This window comes from Triplophysa rosa, linkage group LG25 (genome assembly GCF_024868665.1).
Source record: "Triplophysa rosa linkage group LG25, Trosa_1v2, whole genome shotgun sequence".
Taxonomy (NCBI): Eukaryota; Metazoa; Chordata; class Actinopteri; order Cypriniformes; family Nemacheilidae; genus Triplophysa; species Triplophysa rosa.
In genome coordinates, this window is record NC_079914.1 from 1047618 (window position 1) to 1068529 (window position 20912).

The window sequence follows — 20912 nt, forward strand, 5'->3', positions numbered from 1 at the left end:
CTCTGATTTGATTGGTCACCACTCGGCTCCCGCCTTCAGTTTGGCCGCCTCACTTATTTAGCACTGTTGCATTGTAAAATGATTGCACAGTTAGGCTTTTAGACAGAATCGATTGCAAGAGTCTTAGGCCGCATATGGGAGAGTTGGCAGCCTTGTATAATATTACAAAAAAATCTAAAAAAAAATCAAGCTGTCATTTCATGTGCTCTAAGCAGCCGCTTAGTTCTATTAAGCCTCGGGCCGGCTATGCACACATTTCATATACATGGCATCAAACCGAAAAAGAAAGGAAGTGTGTACACGTTACTTTCTTGAGTCGTTGTGTGTATTTACATGCATTATGCTTTTTAAGGTGTAACTGGAGTTGTTAATCAATAATGATTTAAGTGGAATAATGATTGTTGGTTTTGCTCTCTGTTCACAGCTCTATTTCAGTATGTGTCAACAGACTCGAGAGAGTTTGCCGACATACTGCAGATCCTTACTTCAAGTTACAAGGATTCCTTGTCCATTGGGACATTTGTGTACTCCAAGCCCCGCCTGATCCACAATGAGCTACTGGAGAAAGATGTGAGTCTTTGTTTGCCTGGGTTGTATGTATTTGTTTTGCCTGGACTGTATTATCAGAGATGAGCTCTTCACATGAGTTAGGGCTGCCCGATTAATTGCAATTCCCATTCCCGTGCGGTTTCTTTTCGATTAATCGCACAGCCCTAACATAAGTTGAGCTCTTCGCTGTTTTTAATGCCGTTATTACGAATGTCAGGACCTTTTAATTTAGTTTGAAGAGATCTCGGCCTAAGAAGATGTGTATGCCTTAATACGTTCTAATTGTCTCCTAGTAAAATTTGTCATTATGAACAGATTTAATTTTTAATTGCTTTAACCAAAAATGTAATAAAAATTGTAACTTAAGGTGGCCGCTTTTTTCTTTTTCGATGACAATAAAGGGTTGATAAAAGGGAAATATTGATTTGTGGGCAAAAACCTCTAAACACCACCTCCCTTTGGCAGCAAAAGCCTCTATGCACAGAGAACCTATAAGAAGACGTAAATCAAATAATATGATTTCAAGAGGTTTCAAAATGGCGGCGCACTGAGAAGCCAGCTGTTTTGTTGACGTATGTGATGTTGTTATTGTGAAGATCGTTTCAGATTGATATTGAGATTTGTAACATTTTTAATATGGAGTGCAATGAAATGGATGAGCCTGTCCTATTGACTTTGAATGGCACTGAATTGACATTGACATTTTCATTGTTACAAAGCAGCTGTACATAAAACATATTGACTATAAGTAGGGATGTAACGATTCACTCAGCTCACGATGCGATGCGAGTCACGATTCTGATCTCACGATGCGATTTATTCACGATTTACTCACGATTTATTTTTACAAAATGAGTTGAAACAAATTAGAAATGAACAACTTCCCTTGCATTATTTCTTAAATGCTTCACGTTTCTTTGTATAATAAAATAATGTTTTATTTCAAATAACAAAACTAAACTGCAATTTTATAACAAATTAATAATAGAAAAAGTCTCTTTAATATAAACAAACTAATACTGTCTGAGCTTTTCTTGGATTTTTTTGCATTTAAGAAATATCAGCATGTCCACGTTTAGATTTGCAGTGAAAATAGCGGCCCCTGCTGTTCAAAAAATGTATTGCGATTCAATTCACACCTCAACCGATTTGAATCGTCACTCATTATAACCGATTTTCAACCGGCTCACGGTGAATCGTTACATCTAGTGTTGCTTTCGTCAACGAAAATTATGACGAAATATGGTCGTCAACGAACCTTTATCACGTGACGAAATCGAGATGAGACGCAACGTAAATGCTGGTCATGTGACGATGACTATAATTAAATGTATAATGCAATGTTGTTGACGAATAAAAAGAGACTAAATGTGGTTTACAAAATAAAAACTATGCTAAAATGTCTCTTCATTTTCGATGACCAAAACAAGACGAGACGAAATGTTATAACGTTATTTCGTCTGATGCTTTAACCTAGATGCGGAGCGGAATCCTGTTATTTAAATATCGTCTGTCTTTTCTGCGTGTCTGAGTGAATTATGTGCACAGTTTAACATACAACACGAGTGATGGTCGAGGATTTATCTGCGTCTGCACTGTATGAGGATGTGAACACAAGAACTTCATCTCCAGAGTTGCTCTGAGAGTTTATTTTACGAGCGTTTTACTGTTTGAGTGAAGCTATCTGCAAACACAAAAACTCAAGCGTCTTCCCAAAGACCCGTCAAAATAAAAGTCCCGTTAAAGTGAACACTCAGACAAAAAATACTTCAGTGAACTATAATAACTTTAAACCTCTCTAGCTCCAGTACTATGTGCAAAATAGTCTGCATTAATTTACTGCATTATGTATGCTACTACAGGGCACTGAGGGCAGTCACTCTTTTCCTGTTGGTTCTTTGCAATGCTGGCAAATGTAACCTTCCAGTTGACTTGCGAAATCACTTCCATTTGTTTTATTAATAAAGGATATTGGAAGTAAAATCGGTCTGGGTTATGACAAATTCTTTGAATTTAATAGTCAAAGAATTTTGTTTATAGGAAAAAGATGCATCGAGAATCGTTTTATCATCGCATCGCAGCCCTCTGAATCTTAATCGAATCGCATGGCCTAGAGATTCCCACCCCTACCGATGGCTGTAAATTCAAATCAGACGTCTTCCATGTCTAGAATGGATGTATTCTTGAGTCTATAAGGTAACAATGATATAATAAGATAACCTTGTTTGAAATGGGTTTGGCTAAAATAAAATTTTGGTTTCGTCTATACTACTAGGTACTTATACCATACTGACTGTGTTAAATAGAATTGCATTACTAAAAATAGACTAAAATACAATTTTCAATGACTAAAACTAGACGAAAATAGTCATGGATAATTCTGACTAAAATAAGACTAAAATGCTCAGACTTTTAGTCGACTGAAACTTGACTAGACTAAAAAGAGTATGAACGTGACTAAAACTAATAAAAACTAAAATGACAGCTTGACACAAAGACTAGACTAAAACTAAAATTAAAACAGGCCGCCAAAAACAACACTAGTTACATCCCTAACTATAAGCAAATCATTTAAAGCACACATTTACGATAAAGGAGAGAGAAACACAGTTCAAATATTAAACGGACTGTAAATTCCTATATGTAATATTAATTATGTAAAACTTTAAAATAAATAAATGAAGCAGCCCCCGGCCAGGCAAACGGTGCAAAACAGTATGCAAACGGTGGCGAGGAACCCAAAACTCCAACGGAGAAAAAAAAACCCTCAGGAGAACCCAGGCCCAACCAGGAGATTCCAGTTCCGTGCTGACAAAAGCTGCAGCGTCTGCACAAGCTCAACAGTGCTTGCACAACTAGGCTAAAAAAATAAATAAAAAAAACTTCAGGTAAATTATAGGTTTAAGATTATCATTAATAATCTAGTAGCAGTTGAAATTTTGTAGTGAAGATGTGTCAAGTCGTCCTTCTTTATCCAGCTCTATCATCTCAGCTCTTGGGGAGGACTGTAAGACAAGAGAAGTTCACTCAGGTACTGAGGAGCTAAACCATGTAAGGCTTTATGGGTAATAAGCAAGATTTTAAAGTTAATGCGATGCTTAATAGGCAACCAGTGCAAGGTTGACAGAACCGGGCTAATATGCTCATATTTTTTATTACATGTTAGAACTCGATCTGCCGCGTTTTGGACCAGTTGGAGTTTTTGTAATAAGCCTGCAGGGCAACCACCTAATAGTGCATTACAGTAATCTGGTCTTGATTAACTTCTCTGCATCTGACAGTGACAGCATATGACGTAGTTTAGATATATTCTTAAAATGGAGTTGGCAACATGGCTCTCAAATGACAAATTACTATCGAATAGAACGCCAAGATTCTTTGCTGACGATGAGGGTTTGATGGAACATCCGTCAATAGTTAAGCAGTATTCTTCGTTGTTACGTATGGTGGTTTTCGGTCCAATAAGTAACACTTTTGTTTTGTCCGAGTTCAGTAATAAAAAGTTACTCATCCAGTTTTTATATCGACTATGCATTCCATTAATTGATGCATTTCATGAGGCTTCGAGGAAATATAAAGTTGGGTATCATCAGCATAACATTGAAAGCTAACTCTGTGTCGCTTTATAATATCTCCTAGAGGTAGCATGTATAATGCCTAAGACTGAGCCCTGTGGTACACCGTACTGGACTTGGAATTTGCGCAACACCTCATTGTTTATTGCTACAAATTGAAAACGGTCGAATAAATAAGATTTAAACCATTTCAAAACTACTCCCTTAATGCCGACGTAATTTTCGAGTCTATGTAGGAGTATGCTGTGGTCAATGGTGTCGAATGCAGCACTAAGGTCTAGCAGCACCAATAACGAGATACAACCTCGGTCAGACGCCAATAGCAGATCATTTGTAACTCTGATCAAAGCAGTCTCTGTACTGTGATGTGCTCTAAATCCAGACTGGAATTCTTCATTGATGTCATTCCTTTGGATGAAGGAGCATAATTAAGTTGAAACTACTTTTTCCAGAACTTTAGATGTGAAAGGTAGATTCGCTATAGGTCTGTAGTTAACTTGTTCTCTAGGGTTGAGTTGGGGTTTTTTGACAAGGGGCCTTATAACAGCTACCGTATATGCTTTAGGTGCATGTCCTAGTGTCATAGAACATGCACCTAAAGCATATACGGTGGCTGTTATAAGGCCCCTTGTCAAAAAAACCCAACTCGACCCTAGAGATGCATGCATAGAGGTGCATGTCCTAGTGTCATAGAGTTCTCCCTGGATCGCTACCTTGTTGTGGTGGAGAACCTTGTGTGTTCCAATGAGCCTGAGAGCAATACTGTCGGGAGCTTTAGCTCCTGGTAGGGTCACCCATGGCGGTAAGGTCGAGGGGGAGGTTCCAGACAAAGCGCGATTCAAAGACCTCAACGGCGGACGTGTGCGGAGGATGACAATGGATAATGTCACAACGACACTGAAGGCTGATGAAGGCTGCAACAGAGCAGAGGGTGGTCTCCAGTCGTTGTGGATTTCCATGCCATTGGAACTAGGCCCCCCTCTGCCAAGGACCGTGTGGTGGCTGCAGGCGCATCAGTCTCCCCATGTTAAAAGATATCACGCGCAGGCGTTCTCCCAAAAGGGAATCCATCCTACATCATGGATAAAAAGTCCTGTGGCGACCAGGAAGTGGCGACGGGGGCAGGACAGTGTAGTCTGGGAGTTCCCAGCCACAACCTGGCACACAGGCGGTGGGTGTTAGAAGGTTGCTAAGCTCTTGGACCAAGGCAGAAAGAGCTTTTCGGCAGCTGCACCCATGACTGAGCAGCCCTATTTAGGATCTTCTCTGCTCACCCCAGTAGGGGAGGGGGTTAGAAAGGTACCCTAAAATTGCCTGCCTCGAAAACTCCTGTCTGGACTACCGCATCCAGAGGGAGCACCATTACGCGGTCAGAAACAATGCAAACGGTTATATATTGGAGCCTGGAATGTGCGGACCCTCATGGACAACAAAGCCAGTGATCGACCCGAAAGGCGAACTGCCGTCGTCTCAAGGGAGCTAAAGAGATTCCAGATTGACATCGCAGCGCTCTCCGAAACCCGACTGGCTGATGATGGGCAGCTGAGGGAGGAAAAAGGCGGATACACTTTCTTCTGGAAAGGAAAGCCTGCAAACGAGCCACGTATCCATGTTGTCGGTTTTGCTATTAAGAACAGCCTCATCAACTACCTCTATGAACTCCCTGTGGGCATCAGTGAACGCCTGATGACCGTACGCCTGATGCTTGCAAGCAGTCAAATGGCCACTGTTATTAGTGCTTATGCCCCAACACTTGATGCACAGGATGAAGTAAAGGAGACCTTCTATGCTGACCTTGACAAAACTCTATCCAGAGTCCCCAAGGGGGGCAAGATAATCTTACTTGGGGATTTCAATGCCAGAGTGGGACGAAACCACCATTTATGGAGAGGCACGCTAGGGAAAGAAGGGGTTGGAAACACAAACTCTAATGGCACACTATTTCTGACAAAGTGCTCAGAACACAACCTGGTCATCACCAACACATTCTTTCGCCAAAAGAACACATTCAAAACATCATGGATGAATCCTCGCTCTAAACTCTGGCACCTCATCAACTACGTCATCGTCCGCACCAAAGACCATTGTGATGTATTGAATACCAGAGCAATGACCAGTGCAGATGAATGCTGGACTGACCACCATCTCATTCGCTCCATCATGTTTATCCACCTGATGCGGAAAAGAAGGATGCAGAAAAGAAAGAGCCAGCCAAAACTTAACATCGAGCGTCTGGGTGAGTTCACCTACCAACAACAGCTCCAGTCGGCCCTCAGTGTAGACCTGCCCAAGCAGTATCCAACTGATGTTGAAAAACACTGGGGCAGGCTCTCTTCTGCCATCATTAACTGCAGCAAAAGCATCCTTGGTCACAAAAAGCAGAAACATCAAGACTGGTATGATGAAAACAACACCGAAATTCAACAGCTTCTAGATATCAAACGGCAAACTTTTATCACCTGGCAAAATAACATCAATTGCAAGGTGAAAAGAGTAGCTCATGCCAAAGCGAAGGCAGCTGTCCAACTGAACATTAGGAAACTGAAGAACCAGTGGTGGACCAAGAAGGCTCTGGAGATCCAGCAGCTTGCTGACTCTGGAGACACCAGAGGATTCTTTGATGCCACAAGAGCGGTATATGGCCCTAGCTACTGTTGCCTAACCCCACTTCGCTCTAAAGATGGGCTCACGCTGCTGAAAGATAAGGAAGCAAAAGCAAACAGGTGGAAAGAGCATTACGGGGATCTTCTGAACAGGGACACAACTCCTGAGATGGAGGCCCTCGAAAAACTCCCTCAACAGCCTATAAATGAGAGCATGGGAGAACCACCCAGCCTGAAAGAGGTGCAGGATGATATTAGGAAGATGAAGAACAACAAGGCTGCTGGTCCGGATGGCATTCCAGCAGAAGTCCTAAAGGAAGGCGGCCCTGATCTCCTTAAACACATCCATGCCCTTCTTTATAAAATATGGGAACAAGAGAAAATCCCTGCACAACTTAAGGATGCCCTGGTTGTCTCCATCTTTAAAGAGTACATTCCTCAATATTTTTAAGGGCTTATTTTGGTTTATGGAGTGTCCGACAACAAGTTTATGTACATACATGATGTAAAAATACTATTATTTCGTAATAATAAGCAGTTTTTATTACCTTACTTCTTGACTGACTCTCAAATGATTCGTTCCGCGATTCATCTGTGTAATCTCCGCCTTTCCGCCAGCGTAGTCTGATCTGATTGGTCAGATAGTGTAGTCTGCTGTGATTGGTCAGATGGTCTAGTCTGCTGTGATTGGTCAGATGGTCTAGTCTGCTGTGATTGGTCAAATGGTCTAGTCTGCTGTGATTGGTCAAACGCGTTCAGCATGTGTCGCAAATGGACCAACTATCATTACTGCTGTATTACGGTTTGCAGGTGGTTGGATATTAACAGTGTATAGAGAGAGATGGCGTCGATTTTACCTTACCAGTTCGAGCCCGAGTCTGACGAATCATTCTTTAATCCTTATACAGATGCCAGTAAGAAAAAGGACTGTTTTAGACACTTCTCTTGTAACAGTTAGTTATCACGGCATACAGTGTACGGTGTTCGTATCTTCAGATGTTATTATAACTATAGTACACCACGCAGTTCTTGAAATAAAGACTTTGCGAGTTAATATGGTTGAACACTTACATTAGCGCAACGAGTTTATAGCTAACGTTAGGTAAACAAACAGTAACAACCCCAAAAATAACGGTAACGTTAGCTAAACACAGACATGAGATAACGTCACACAAATTTAATTTTAAGTAAAGACAAAAATAAAGAGTCACACTTACAGGTTGTGATTCGGTGGAGCTTACAGGTCCAAATAAAGTTGGTATTGCAACATCTTTTAAGGAAAGACGTTTAATGTATCCTGCAGTAAAGGCGCCAAGATTGATGAAGCAATCTTCGGTAAAATGACGGGCGCAAAGTAAAACGTTCGGTTTATACTCCTTTGGTGTCGTTTGAAAAATAAATAGTAACCATTTTTTCCTCAGAAGTTCTTCCTTTGGTAGTGAAAATAAGACTGACTTCGTTTCACTACATAGAACACGGCTTCTCTTAGACATGATGCACACGTCACGAATGAGCTAGTACAGTGTTTGGGGAGGAGAGAGTTAAGTTTTCGCAGTCAGTAGGCGGGGATTTTTCTAGTGACGTAGGTACATTGTGGTTAAAGATTCGGACAGGTCATGGCTTGTTCGCGTGATTCAGAGTCGATTACCTTTTTTATAAGCTAATAACTTTGTTATTCGTTCACCTTCGGATTTACAACTTGGCAGATTGCTTACATTCAAACACGGCAAAATTAAACACTTCATGAAATGTATTTTTTAGGATCTCGAGGAATGTACTCTTTAAGAAAGGAGACAAGGCAGACTGCGGGAACTACCATGGCATTTCTCTCCTGTCCACCACAGGGAAAGCCCTGGCTCGGGTTTTGGCCAACAGACTCACTCCCCTGTCAGAAAGCATCCTTTCAGAGTCTCAGAGTGGTTTTCGCCCAAACAGAGGCACCGTAGATATGATATTCATTGCTCGCCAACTTCAAGAAAAATGCCGGGAACAAAATCTACCACTATACATGGCTTTCATAGACCTCAGCAAAGCCTTTGATTCAGTGAACCGTCAGGCCCTCTGGCTGGTTCTGGCAAAGATTGGCTGCCCAGAAAAATATATATGGGTACTGAGACTGCTACATGACAACATGTTAGCTACAGTCCTCAGTGGCAGTGGGGATGAAACGGAACCCTTTAGGGTTAACACAGGAGTCAAACAAGGATGTGTCATTGCTCCAACACTGTTCTCCATCTTCATTGCTGCTATCCTCCATCTTACAGGTAAACATCTGCCCCAGGGAGTCAAGATTATGTGCAGAACAGACGGGCAACTCTTTAACATCAATCGATTCAGGGCAAAAGGTTGAACCACTACTTTATCAATCATGGAGCTGCAGTATGCGGATGACAACGCCCTTGTAGCCCTCTCAGAAGAGGACCTACAGTGCATTTTGGTTGCCTTCACAAAAGCATATAAACAGCTGGGTCTAGCCATCAACATAAAAAAGACTCAAATCCTCTATCAGTCACCACCAAACAGTACTCCTGTCCTGCCCCCAAACATCTCAATTGACAACATCAAATTGGAAAATGTGGATCACTTCCAATATCTGGGCAGCCTCCTATCATCCAAAGCCAACATTGACGATGAAATACACCACCGCCTCAACTGTGCCAGTGGGGCTTTTTCAAGGCTCAGGAAAAGGGTTTTTGAGAACCGCGACCTTCTGGCAAAGACCAAATTCCTGGTCTACAAAGCTGTAATTCTACCCACTCTACTGTATGGATCAGAGGCCTGGACCACATACAGTAGGCACTTAAAGGCGCTAGAGGCATATCACCAGAGATGCCTCTGGAAAATCCTCAGGATCAGTTGGGAGGATAGACGCACTAACACCAGTGTCCTGAAGGAGGCTGGTATCCCCACCATCACTGCCACCATTGCTCAACATCAGCTCAGATGGACCGGTCACATTGTCCGTATGCCTGACTTTCGCCTTCCAAAACAAGTCTTCTACTCCCAGCTTGCTGAAGGAAAACGTGCCCCAGGAGGCCAAAAGAAGAGGTATAAGGACAACATTAAAACAAACATCAAAAAGTTCCACATAGACCTTAAGACTTGGGAGGACATGACAAAAAATAGGGCAACATGGAGAAACCTTGTCCATGAGGGCGCTGCACTATATAATGAAGAGCTCCACTACGCTGAAGAACACAAACGCAGACTCAGAAAGGAGAGAGCATCCACCAAAAAGGCCCAGTCCAAACCCACCATCACTTTCACCTGCCCACACTGCACAAGAACAATCGGGTCCAGGATCGGCCTCTATGCTCATCTGAAGACCCACAAGGACCACCTACGAGTGACCGCCGATGATGAGTGTCATAGATGAGTTAATAATGCTAAGAAGAGGATCTATAATTTCTGGGAGCATCTCTTTCAGTAGATTTGTAGGTATAGGGTCTAGCATGCATGTTGTTGATTTAGATGATCTAATGATTTTAGACAGTTCATCGTGATCTACGGTAGAAAATAATTGCAATTTTTCCTTAGGGGTGCTGTGGTTAGTTGTTTGTTCAGCGAGTTTCGCTTCTGGTTGTATTGTTATAATTTTTCCTCTAATATCTTGGTGATATCTTGGTATTCTGCAGGCACCACTCAGACAACCAGCCATTTAGTGATGATAATCTGCTATATACTGTATCTCATCACCACGATAAGCAGGGAGGGGGCCAGAGAATATTACAGTGTCTGACATTGTGCTTGCGAGCTCACACACCTGTTTAATATTATCTTTTGTGGTCTCCGATTGACGGAGTCGAACATCATTTGTGCCGACTTGAATAACAATCTTAATGAATTTTACGATTAACCTTAGCCAGCACATTTAAATTTGACTTGATGTCAGGCGCTCTGGCTCCCGGTAAACATTGGACTATGGTGGCTGGTGCCTCTGTTAACATTCCGAACAATAGAATCACCGATAACTAGGGCACTTTCAGGAGGTTTCTCAGTCGGTGCATCACTGAGTGGGGCAAATCTGCTCGAGACTAATCGGAACAGTTGAGTGATGTTTTGACCTGCGACTACGCCGTCTCACAGTCACGAAGTTTCCCCGCTGCGAGGGATCTTCAACTGGAACCGAGCTGTGCGCGTTAACGTTGCTCGCATCCAAAGTGTTTTCTATGGTCCTTACACTCTTACTATCCTCAAATAAAGATTGGATGCGAGACTCTAATTCTAAGATCTTCTCTGTCAGCCTAACTATTTCCCTGCATTTATCGCATATAAAGCCCTCGCAGTTGACAGAGAAGGCTAAGCTAAACATATGACATGAGGTGCAAGTAACAATATAACCACCGGGTCATAACTCATCGGGTTTGAAGAGTAATTCCAACTTGCCAAGGTTTCTCGATGAATTGTAGTATAAACGCTTAAAAGAGGAACAGTTAGCACACAAGACGAACTAGAAGGCAAGCTGATGTTCCACAGTGTAAACAGAAAGCAAGCTAGCATGCTAATTTTGGCCCACGATTTTTGGTTCGGTTCTGATGGCTTCGGTACATTAAAGTGTTTTTTTGATTGTTTTATGCTTATGTGACAGGAACAGTAAAAACTTAAAGAGAATTTTAGTAAAATAGTTTTTTTTCTTATTTTACTTGACTTATTTTATTATCTTTAAGCAAAAAACAACTTGTACAAATTCCTGGTGTATTTAATAAATGTAAAGATTTACACTGGCAACTCACAGCAGTTTTTGGTTTACTGTTCGTCATCATGCCAGTAAAATAAGCTTCTTGAAGAGGTTTTGCGCATCAGAGTATTTAAAATGACTTAATGCAAAACTTGCGATTGCTGTAATGGAAGTAAACGTGCGCTCAATGGGAAAGGCCAGAGATGATATATTAACAAGGTGCGCCACTGCCATTGCAATAAATTGGAAGAACTGCAATGCTAAATAGCTGCTTGGAGGCGCTCTTGCTGTGACGTAAATAGCTGTCCAAAAGGCCACCGAGTGGCATGACTTTCGTTAAACGGACTTTGGCATGGTGCTGTAGACTCTCTTTCTGCATGTGCTGAGAGCAACGCGAACGTGCTGCTTTCGTATGCAGTGTAAAAATACATTCTTGATGTGCCCAATTTGGACATTATCACTTTAGTACAATGGGCATACAATAATGCTAGATGTTATAATGTCTGTTCGTCAGCATTATACTCGACAACAGCACATTGCTTCTCATGTCTCACTTCACTGCCCGACCACCACTCGCTATTAGATATTGGGGATGCGTTTATCTCAGCATACAGACAAACACGGACAGAGCCAGTTCACAGTGTAATTAAGCGCACGGAAAAATTTAAACGCAAACCGGAAAACCGCAATTCACTTACACATATTGAATCATGGAGGTCGTACTGAATGGTTCAATATTATATTGAGAAGTGTGGCATCCCTAATCAGAGGTGGGTAGAGTAGCCAAAATCTTTACTCAAGTAAAAGTACAAGTAACTAGAGAAATTGTTACTCAAGTAAAAGTCACTATTTTAAAAACTACTTGAGTAAAAGTAAAAAAGTATGCAATGAAAAAACTACTCAAGTAGCTAGTTACTTAGTTACTTTGTATCTTATTATATAGGCCTACTACATAAAATTAATATTAACGCCAATATTTTAATAAATATTTTTATTATCATAAGCAGATATGTTTGCAATATACTAGAGAGACTAAAGAATAGACAAACACAGAAGAGACAAGCATTTCTGTAAATTTCATCTAGTCCTGATGTCAATGTAGTTTACACAACTTATTTAGAAAAATAGACCATGTCAAACTAAAGCATGAACTAAACTCAGAGCATTTCCTAAGATGATCTAGACATCTGCAGTGCTCTCTTAAATGAAATACACATTTTTGAACAAAGCTCATGTTTTCTCGTGTTGTGTCACGTGTGTGTTGTGAAACGCTCTTACTTGTAAACAAACAGTAAACAGTGAACCACACGCCCATCAACAGTTTTCTTCCTTCTGTTCTTCAAATGTATATTTCTGCAAGCCCACGTCTCTGTGTCTGACGAACAGGTCGCGCGGGTGCGCGCATATGGCGGGCATTTATCATTGCTGGCAAACAATATGACACATTTGCAGTTTTGATTGTATAGATATAGATTAATATCCACTTCATCCAACGCTCTTTGTGTTCTGCGTGTTCTTAAGTTTCGCGCTACGAGGAGTGAGTAATCCTGCTTCAGATGATTCAGATCGTGCTGCGAACTGAACAAATCATTTGAACTGATTCATTAGCCTATTCAAATGGTTTTGCCCATTGTTCAATTAATGCTTTCAAAAGAATCGACTCAAAAGAATCGATCACTCGGGAATGCCCGTAAAAAGAGACGACAACCTTGAAATAAACAACGCGTTTTAAAGCATATTTTAAAATGAAGGAAGAAGGAACGTCAAGCAATGTAAGTTATGTAACGAAGTAAAAGTACAGATTTTCTATTAGAAATTTACTCAAGTAAGAGTAAAAGTACACACTTTTAATTTTACTTAAAAAGTACATATTTTCCAAATATTACTCAAGTAAATGTAACGAAGTAAATGTAGCGCGTTACTACCCACCTTGTAAATGTCAAAACAGATGCTAGTACATTAGATGTTTCATGACTGCACTGACTCAGTTAATTTCTGTGTTTGTTTAAATCGGTCTGGCTACTGCACAAGTAATAGTAACTATTAAAATTACACTAATTAAATTAAAAGTGCAAGTATGCAAGATACAAACAAACCGCCGCAGCGATATGTTCTAGTCATCATTAGGACTGTTACTACAGGTGTATTCAAATAGGTCCGTCTTTTTTCTTCCAAACGGAGGTCCGACAATATGTTTTTTGAAATAAATAAATATTAATCAATTTAGCCCAGTTGGATATATGTATAAAAGATATGATCTTTTATCAGGCCATTTATTTTATATTTTGATATCCACCGTATGTATGTATTGTAGGCTCTGTGGCTTTAGGGGAATGCCCTCTTAATAGAAGTCTGATAATTAATATTTGTAAATAAAAAAAACTACTGACAACATACAAACAACAAATGTAATGTAACAATTAAAATGCTCTCATCATAAACAGAAAACAAGTTACCTACTAAATTAGCCTTTCATCCATTCATACCAGAACTACTTCCCAATTAGAAATAGGGCTGCAACTAACGATTATTTTGATAATCGATTAGTTGGGCGATTATTTTTTTCGATTAATCGGATAAAATGTAATTACTCTTTTGCTTATAATAAGTAAATCAGATATGGGGAAAGTATACACAACTGAACTCATTAGCCTTCTCCAAAATGTTGTGAATGTCTCCATAATTAAACACCTGGTGAGTTGATTCAGGTGTGTCATATTAGAAGCAACTGACAATAGTCTCTCCCAAACGTGGGAGCGAGGGGAGGTCGGCCAAGGAAATCATTTTTTTGTGCCATGAAAAGTGAGATATTTGTCATTCAAATGTAGTGAAGTACAGTAAAAAGTAAACAGAAAAAGTAATACTTAAGTACAAATACTCAATGTAGCGGGTTCGCTAGGGTAAGGAAGGAAGAGGACGAGGTTGGCGAGTCTGACACGAACTTTTATTCCACTGAAAAAACAAAACTTAAAGTACACAGCACATAATCCACGGCTTTTCCTTCAGCCTGGTTTCAGACGATCCACGTCTAAGAAAGTCCTTTGTTCTCTCCTGAGAGGTTTGGAACTGGCAGTCCGAGTCTCTCCGTCTCTCTCTCCCCATTGTGCTTCCTCGGGGTTTATATTGTCTCCCGCGCCCTTACTGGAACGAGAACAGGTGTTGGCGTTTATTACTCCACTCACTTACCCTCGTCTCCCGCTCTCTCTCCTGCGCATCCCTCGCTACACCACGCCCCCTCGCCACATACCCCCACCGCCTGATCAGGCCGGGGAACCGTCCGGCCTGCAGCCCCCCCCATTCCTGGAGAGGAAGTCGGCTACAACCATTCGCGCCCCCGGCTGTGGACCACCTGGAACTTAAAAGGCTGAGCGCCAGATACCAACGGGTGATCCTGGCGTTGGTATCTTTCATGCGGTGGAGCCACTGCAGGGGAGCGTGGTCCGAACAGAGGGTGAATCCCGGCCCAGGAGGTATACCTAAGGGTGAGAACGCCCATCTGATGGCCAAACATTCCTTTTCAATAGTGCTGTACTTAGCCTCTCCTTTGGAGAGCTTGCGGCTAATGTACAGCACTGGCCGCTCCTCACCCCCCACCTCCTGTGCCAGGACAGCACCCAGCCCCTGTCCGACGCGTCAGTCTGCAACAAAAAGGGAGAGAAAGTCAGGAGAGTGTAATAGCGGCCCGCCACACAGGGCAGCCTTCACTTGGGAAAACGCCTGCTGGCACTGCTCTGACCATTGGACCGGATCTGGCGCCTCCTTTTTAGTAAGATCAGTCAGCGGGCTGGTGAGGTCCGAATAGTTGGGCACAAACCGTCTGTAATATCCCGCCAGCCCCAGGAACTGTCTTACCTCCTTTTTGGTCTTGGGACTCGGGCAGGTCGCAACGGCTGCGGTCTTATTAATTTGGGGCCGCACTTGCCCGTGTCCCAAGTGGAAGCCCAGATACCTAACCTCCACCCGCCCAACCGCGCACTTCTTCGGGTTGGCCGTGAGACCGGCCGCCCTCAGCGCTCCCAAAACCGCCCTCAAGTGTTGGATATGCCGCTGCCAGTCGTTGCTATAAATGATGATGTCATCCAGATAAGCAGCGGCATATGCCGTATGGGGTCGGAGGATACGGTCCATGAGGCGCTGAAAGGTGGCCGGCGCTCCGAACAAACCGAACGGAAGCGTCACGAATTGGTGTAACCCGAACGGCGTGGTGAAGGCAGTTTTTTCCTTAGATAATGGCGATAGGGGGATCTGCCAGTACCCTTTCTTAAGTCCAAGTCGAATAAAACCGAGCCGTGCCTAGCCGGTCCAGTAACTCGTCGACCCGTGGCATTGGATAGGCATCGAATTTCGATACCGCGTTCACCTTGCGATAATCCACACAGAACCTGACCGAGCCGTCCGTCTTGGGAACCAAAACTATCGGGCTCGCCCAGTCACTGTTGGATTCTTCTATTACCCCCATCTCGAGCATTGCCGCTAATTCCGTCTGAACCACATTTTTCTTGTGCTCAGGTAAACGATAGGGCCGGCTACGAACACACGCCCGGCACCGTCTCGATATGGTGCTGAATGAGTTTTGTGCGGCCCGGTAGGGGCGAGAACACGTCTGCGAATTCCGCCTGCAACCTGGCTATGTCCGTGAGCTGGGAGGGTGAGAGGTGATCTCCCCCCGGAGCCAGAGCGAGTGATTGTGGTTTTATATTCGCTTCTGGTCCCAGATCATCCTCGCCACTAATTACCGTCGCCAGCAGCACGGGTTCCACCTCCTGCCATTTTTTAAGGAGATTGAGGTGGTAAATTTGACGTGCCCCGCTCCTATCTGACCGTATTACTTCATAATCATGATCTCCTACTTGCCGTGTGACCTTAAACGGCCCTTGCCACTTGGCTAGTAATTTGGAACTCGAGGTGGGGAGTAATACAAGCACTTTTTCTCCCGGTGCAAATTTTCGGAGGTTGGTTCCCCTGTTATACAGCCTGCTCTGTTTGTCCTGGGCCTGTAACAAATTCTCCATAGATAGCCGCCCCAGTGTATGGAGCTTTGTTCTCAGGTCCAAGACATGTTGAATTTCATTCTTGCTGTTGGAGGGTCCGTCCTCCCAAGTCTCTCTCAGTACGTCCAAAACCCCTCGGGGCTGGCGTCCAAAGAGAAGCTCGAAGGGGGAAAACCCTGTGGCGGCTTGCGGGACCTCTCGCACAGCGAATAAGAGGGGTTCTAACCATTTATCCCAATTTTTGGCGTCCTCGTGTACGAACTTACGAATCATGGTTTTCAACGTGCGATTAAACCGTTCTACCAACCCGTCTGTTTGAGGGTGAAAGACGCTGGTACGGACCGATTTAATGCCCAATAATTCATACAGCTCGCGTATCGTACGTGACATGAACGCCGTGCCTTGATCCGTGAGGATCTCCCAGGGGATCCCCACGCGGGAGATGACGCGAAACAGTGCCTCCGCCATACTCTTAGCGGAGATGCTGTGGAGCGGCACTGCCTCGGGATATCGGGTTGCATAATCCACTAAAACTAATGCAAATCGATGTCCTCTCGCTGACCGCTCCAATGGCCCGATGAGGTCCATACCAATTCTATCGAAGGGGACCTGCATTAGCGGTAAAGGGCTCAATGGCGCTTTTGGGGAGGCCGGAGGGTTTACCAGCTGACATTCACGACACGAGGCGCACCACCTGCGTACGTTCTCGTGAATGCCCGGCCAAAAAAATCGGGCCATGAGGCGGTTTAGTGTCGAGTTTTGTCCTAAATGCCCCGCCATAGGATTACAATGTGCCTCCTGGAAAAGCATTTCCCGGCGGCCCCGTGGTACCAACAACTGGGTTGTATCTTCCTTAGTTTGAGCGTCTTGGGTCACTCGATACAACCGGTCTTTTATAACTGCAAAATAAGGATAGGAGTGCGGTCGGGCAGGTTGGAGAAGTTGACCGTCCACATAGCGAACCTGTTCCCAGGCGAACTTGAGTGATTCGTCCCGGGATTGTTTCAGGGGAAAGTCATCGCGTTCCGAGAGGATTCGCCCCTCGGATCCAGGCCAATTAGTTCCCAAGATCAGCGGGTGTCGGAGGTGTGGGTTAACCGCCACCTCAACTCTATGCTTTTTCCCCCTGAATTGAATAAGGACGGGGATTAAAGGATATCTCACCACATCCCCGTGTACATACCGTACCCGAACCATGCGGCTATTATCCAATGCCCCGGGCCGAACCAGGCTTTGGTGGATGGAGGTCTGGTTACAACCGGAATCCACCAGAGCCGGGTATGTACCCCCCCTATACTCACAGGAATTTGGTACCCTCCGTTCTGACCGGGGGCAGCCTGCGGCGTGTCGGGAACCCGGACCATCGTCCCGACTTCCATCACTGGGCACCGATCGACCCAATGGTCCGGGTCTCCGCACCGCCAACAGGCCGGCCCAGGCGTCTCCGCCACCCGAGTGGTGGGAAGTGGAGCATGAGAAGGGCGCGGAGAGAGAGTGGTCCCATGGCCGTCCTGGAATCCCCGGTGCGGAGCACGATACCCGCTCGTGTAGTCCCCGGGCTGGGGAAACCGTCGTCGAGGCGGCACTCGTGGTGGACCGGGGGGACGGGACCTAGGAGCAGGGACAGGACGAGGAGAGTGAGAGAAAGAAGAGGGAGAGAGAGGAACAGCCTCCTGAGAGTAGAGAGAGACAGCCGGTAGGGGTTCGCCAACCCCGGGGCACACCACCATCTGGTCTTCCGCTAGCTGGATGGCTGAGTCCAGCGACGTCGGGCGGTGGCACTGGACCCACTCGGCCGTTCTCTTGGGAAGCCGAGCGATGAACTGCTCCAGCACCACGCGGTCGATGATGTCCTCGACGTCACCGTTCCCAGCCAGCAGCTATTTGCGGCAGGAATCCCGGAGCTGGTGGGCCATCACGAAGGGACGGCCGCTTTCGCCCAGCCCCAGCGTCCGGAATCGCTGACGATGCTCCTCTGGGCTACGGCCGACCCTCTGTAGGATGGCCCTCTTCAGGTCGTCGAAGACCAGGAGGTTCTGGACGGGCAGTGGCCGGGCCGCCAGCTGCGCTTCCCCCGACAGCAACGGCAGGAGTCGCCTCGCCCAATTCTCCGGGGGCCAGCCGCTAGTCTCCGCCGTTTTCTCGAAGAGGTCGAGGAACGCCTCCGGGTCATCCTCCGGCCCCATCTTCGACAGCGGCAGGAACGCGGCGGTAGTCACGGGTGCGGACGCCTCTGCCCGAACCCCCTGGCCCATCCAGCTCCGGAAGCTCTCGCGGTCCTCTCGCTGAGCCTGGAAGATGGTCTGGAAGCGGAGCTCGTGGTCACTCCGAAGGTCCAGCAGCGCCTGGTGTTGTTCGCGGTGGAGGACCGCGAGAGATGCGATGATGTCCACAAACGGCGTGCCCGATGCTGCCTGCATGATGGCGGTGTCCCTCCTACCTCCTTCCTGGGTTTCGGCACCAGTGTAGCGGGTTCGCTAGGGTAAGGAAGGAAGAGGACGAGGTTGGCGAGTCTGACACGAACTTTTATTCCACTTGAAATAAACAAAACTTAAAGTACACAGCACATAACTCCACGGCTTTTCCTTCAGCCTGGTTTCAGACGATCCACGTCTAAGAAAGTCCTTTGTTCTCTCCTGAGAGGTTTGGCAACTTGGCAGTCCGAGTCTCATCCGTCTCTCTCTCCCCATTGTGTCTTCCTCGGGAGTTTATATTGTCTCCCCGCGCCCTTACTGGAATGAGAAACAGGTGTTGACTGTTTGCAAATACTCCACTCACTTACCGCTCGTCTCCCGGCTCTCTCTCCTGCCGCAACCCTCGCTACACCACGCTCCCCTCGCCACACTCAAAAAGTGTACTTAATTACAGTACTCAAGTAAATGTACTTCGTTACCCACCTCTGAACTAAATAAACCACCAAATCAGGGTATTTAGCCTATTATGTACTTTGCAAAGTGCAAACGCCACAAATTGGGTTTTACTAATATAATCTTTAATTTTGTCATTTAAAACACCTCTCCCCTTTAAACTTTAAAACTGCGCAGCTTGAAGAGATGCATGCAGAACACGTCGGACTTTAAAACTGCGCACCTCGCGCTGCACGGAGAGACGCACGCACCGAGAGACACGTCTGACTTTAAAACAGCACAACTTGTGCCGCACGGAGAGACGCATCCATGGAGAGACATGTGTGACTTTAAAACTGCGTCACTCATGCTGCACGGAGAGACAAGTGTGACTTTAAAACTGCGCACCTCCCGCAGCACGGAGAGACACGTGACTTTTAAACTGCGCATCTCGTGCTGCACGAAGAGATGCATCCACGGAGAACCACATCTGACTTTAAAACTGCGCACCTCGCGCTGCACGAAGAGACGCATCCTCGGAGAGACACGTCTGACTTTAAAACTGCGCAGCTCATGCTGCATGGAGAGACACATCTAAAACGGTAATTTTAAAAGGGAAGAAGATGCGCTTGATTTATAACTGCGCAGCTCGCAAGTGACGTCACAGACCAACTAATCGATAATAACTAATCAGTTGAAGTAAAAACGAATTAGTTGTTGCAGCCCTAATTAGAACGTTGTTCATTACAAAATGTGACCCTGCTTGTGAAAACCCAGAAAAAGTATTTTTACTGTTTTCTACATAAAATCATCCTACAGAATATTCTGTGAAAATATAACATCAATATCTTCGATATTGACCGAATAATGCCATTTTAAAGATTGAAATCTTAGTGTAATTAATCTTTGATGCTTGCTATCTAATAATTAGATTTTAGCCTGGGTTTCCACAGGGTCACAAATGTTTACATGCTGATCAATAATGCTAATGCTTAATGTAGATAAAACGTTATGGTTCATAAAATCTCACAAATCTGGTTGAAAGGTTGGAGACATATAGCAAACCGTAAACTGACTGACAGATACACATACTTTAATACTGCATTTTGTTTACTGTTGTGTGTCCATTTACCTGCTTTGAGTGTCTGCACTACTGTTGTTAAAATAAACGCGTGTCTGCTGCTCTTCATGCTGCGCGTCTTTGGAGGGAGAGAAGCAGCGCGTGCGGAGCGGAAAGGGTTAAAATGAAGCGCGTCTGGCGCTAGATAAAGATATTAGAGGATATAGCGGCAAAATATAAATTACATAAATAGTCCTGAGAGCGCGTTTGATGTGATTCTCTGTTGTGTATACGCGCGGCTCAATTTAAACAACCGAAATGGTTTATTAAGCTATGTCTCGCGGTCCGCCAATTGAGAATGACTGGTTTTCTATATCTTGTCCCAAAGAAGTGGATTTGGGGGTTTTTGTAAAAAAATCTATAGAAATAGAATAGAAATCTATTTTCGGGAAAGAAATTGTCTAAAGTGAATTTTTGGAAAAAAGGCATTTTATTTACCAACTAATAACCTTATCAATACCTTTAAAATGAAATTACTGAATCTGAACATAGGAGCCTGATAAAAAGAGGACTGCCCGATAGCCCAGGGCCAGCGAGCGTTGATGGCCCA

General features: G+C 44.4%; 1 protein-coding gene across 9 annotated transcripts in view; it reads left to right on the top strand.

Moving 5' to 3' along the window:
- tasora (transcription activation suppressor a) overlaps positions 1–20912 on the top strand; it is a 91573-nt gene that overhangs the window by 13162 nt on the left and 57499 nt on the right. For all 9 annotated transcript variants that reach the window (XR_008962067.1, XR_008962069.1, XR_008962066.1 and 6 more), the window contains exon 2: positions 425–570. Coding sequence is in view for 5 of the 9 variants with exons in the window: in XM_057325552.1 (XP_057181535.1) it covers positions 425–570 (146 nt within the window). In the remaining 4 variants the exon portion in view is untranslated. The remainder of the gene's footprint in view (positions 1–424; positions 571–20912) is intronic.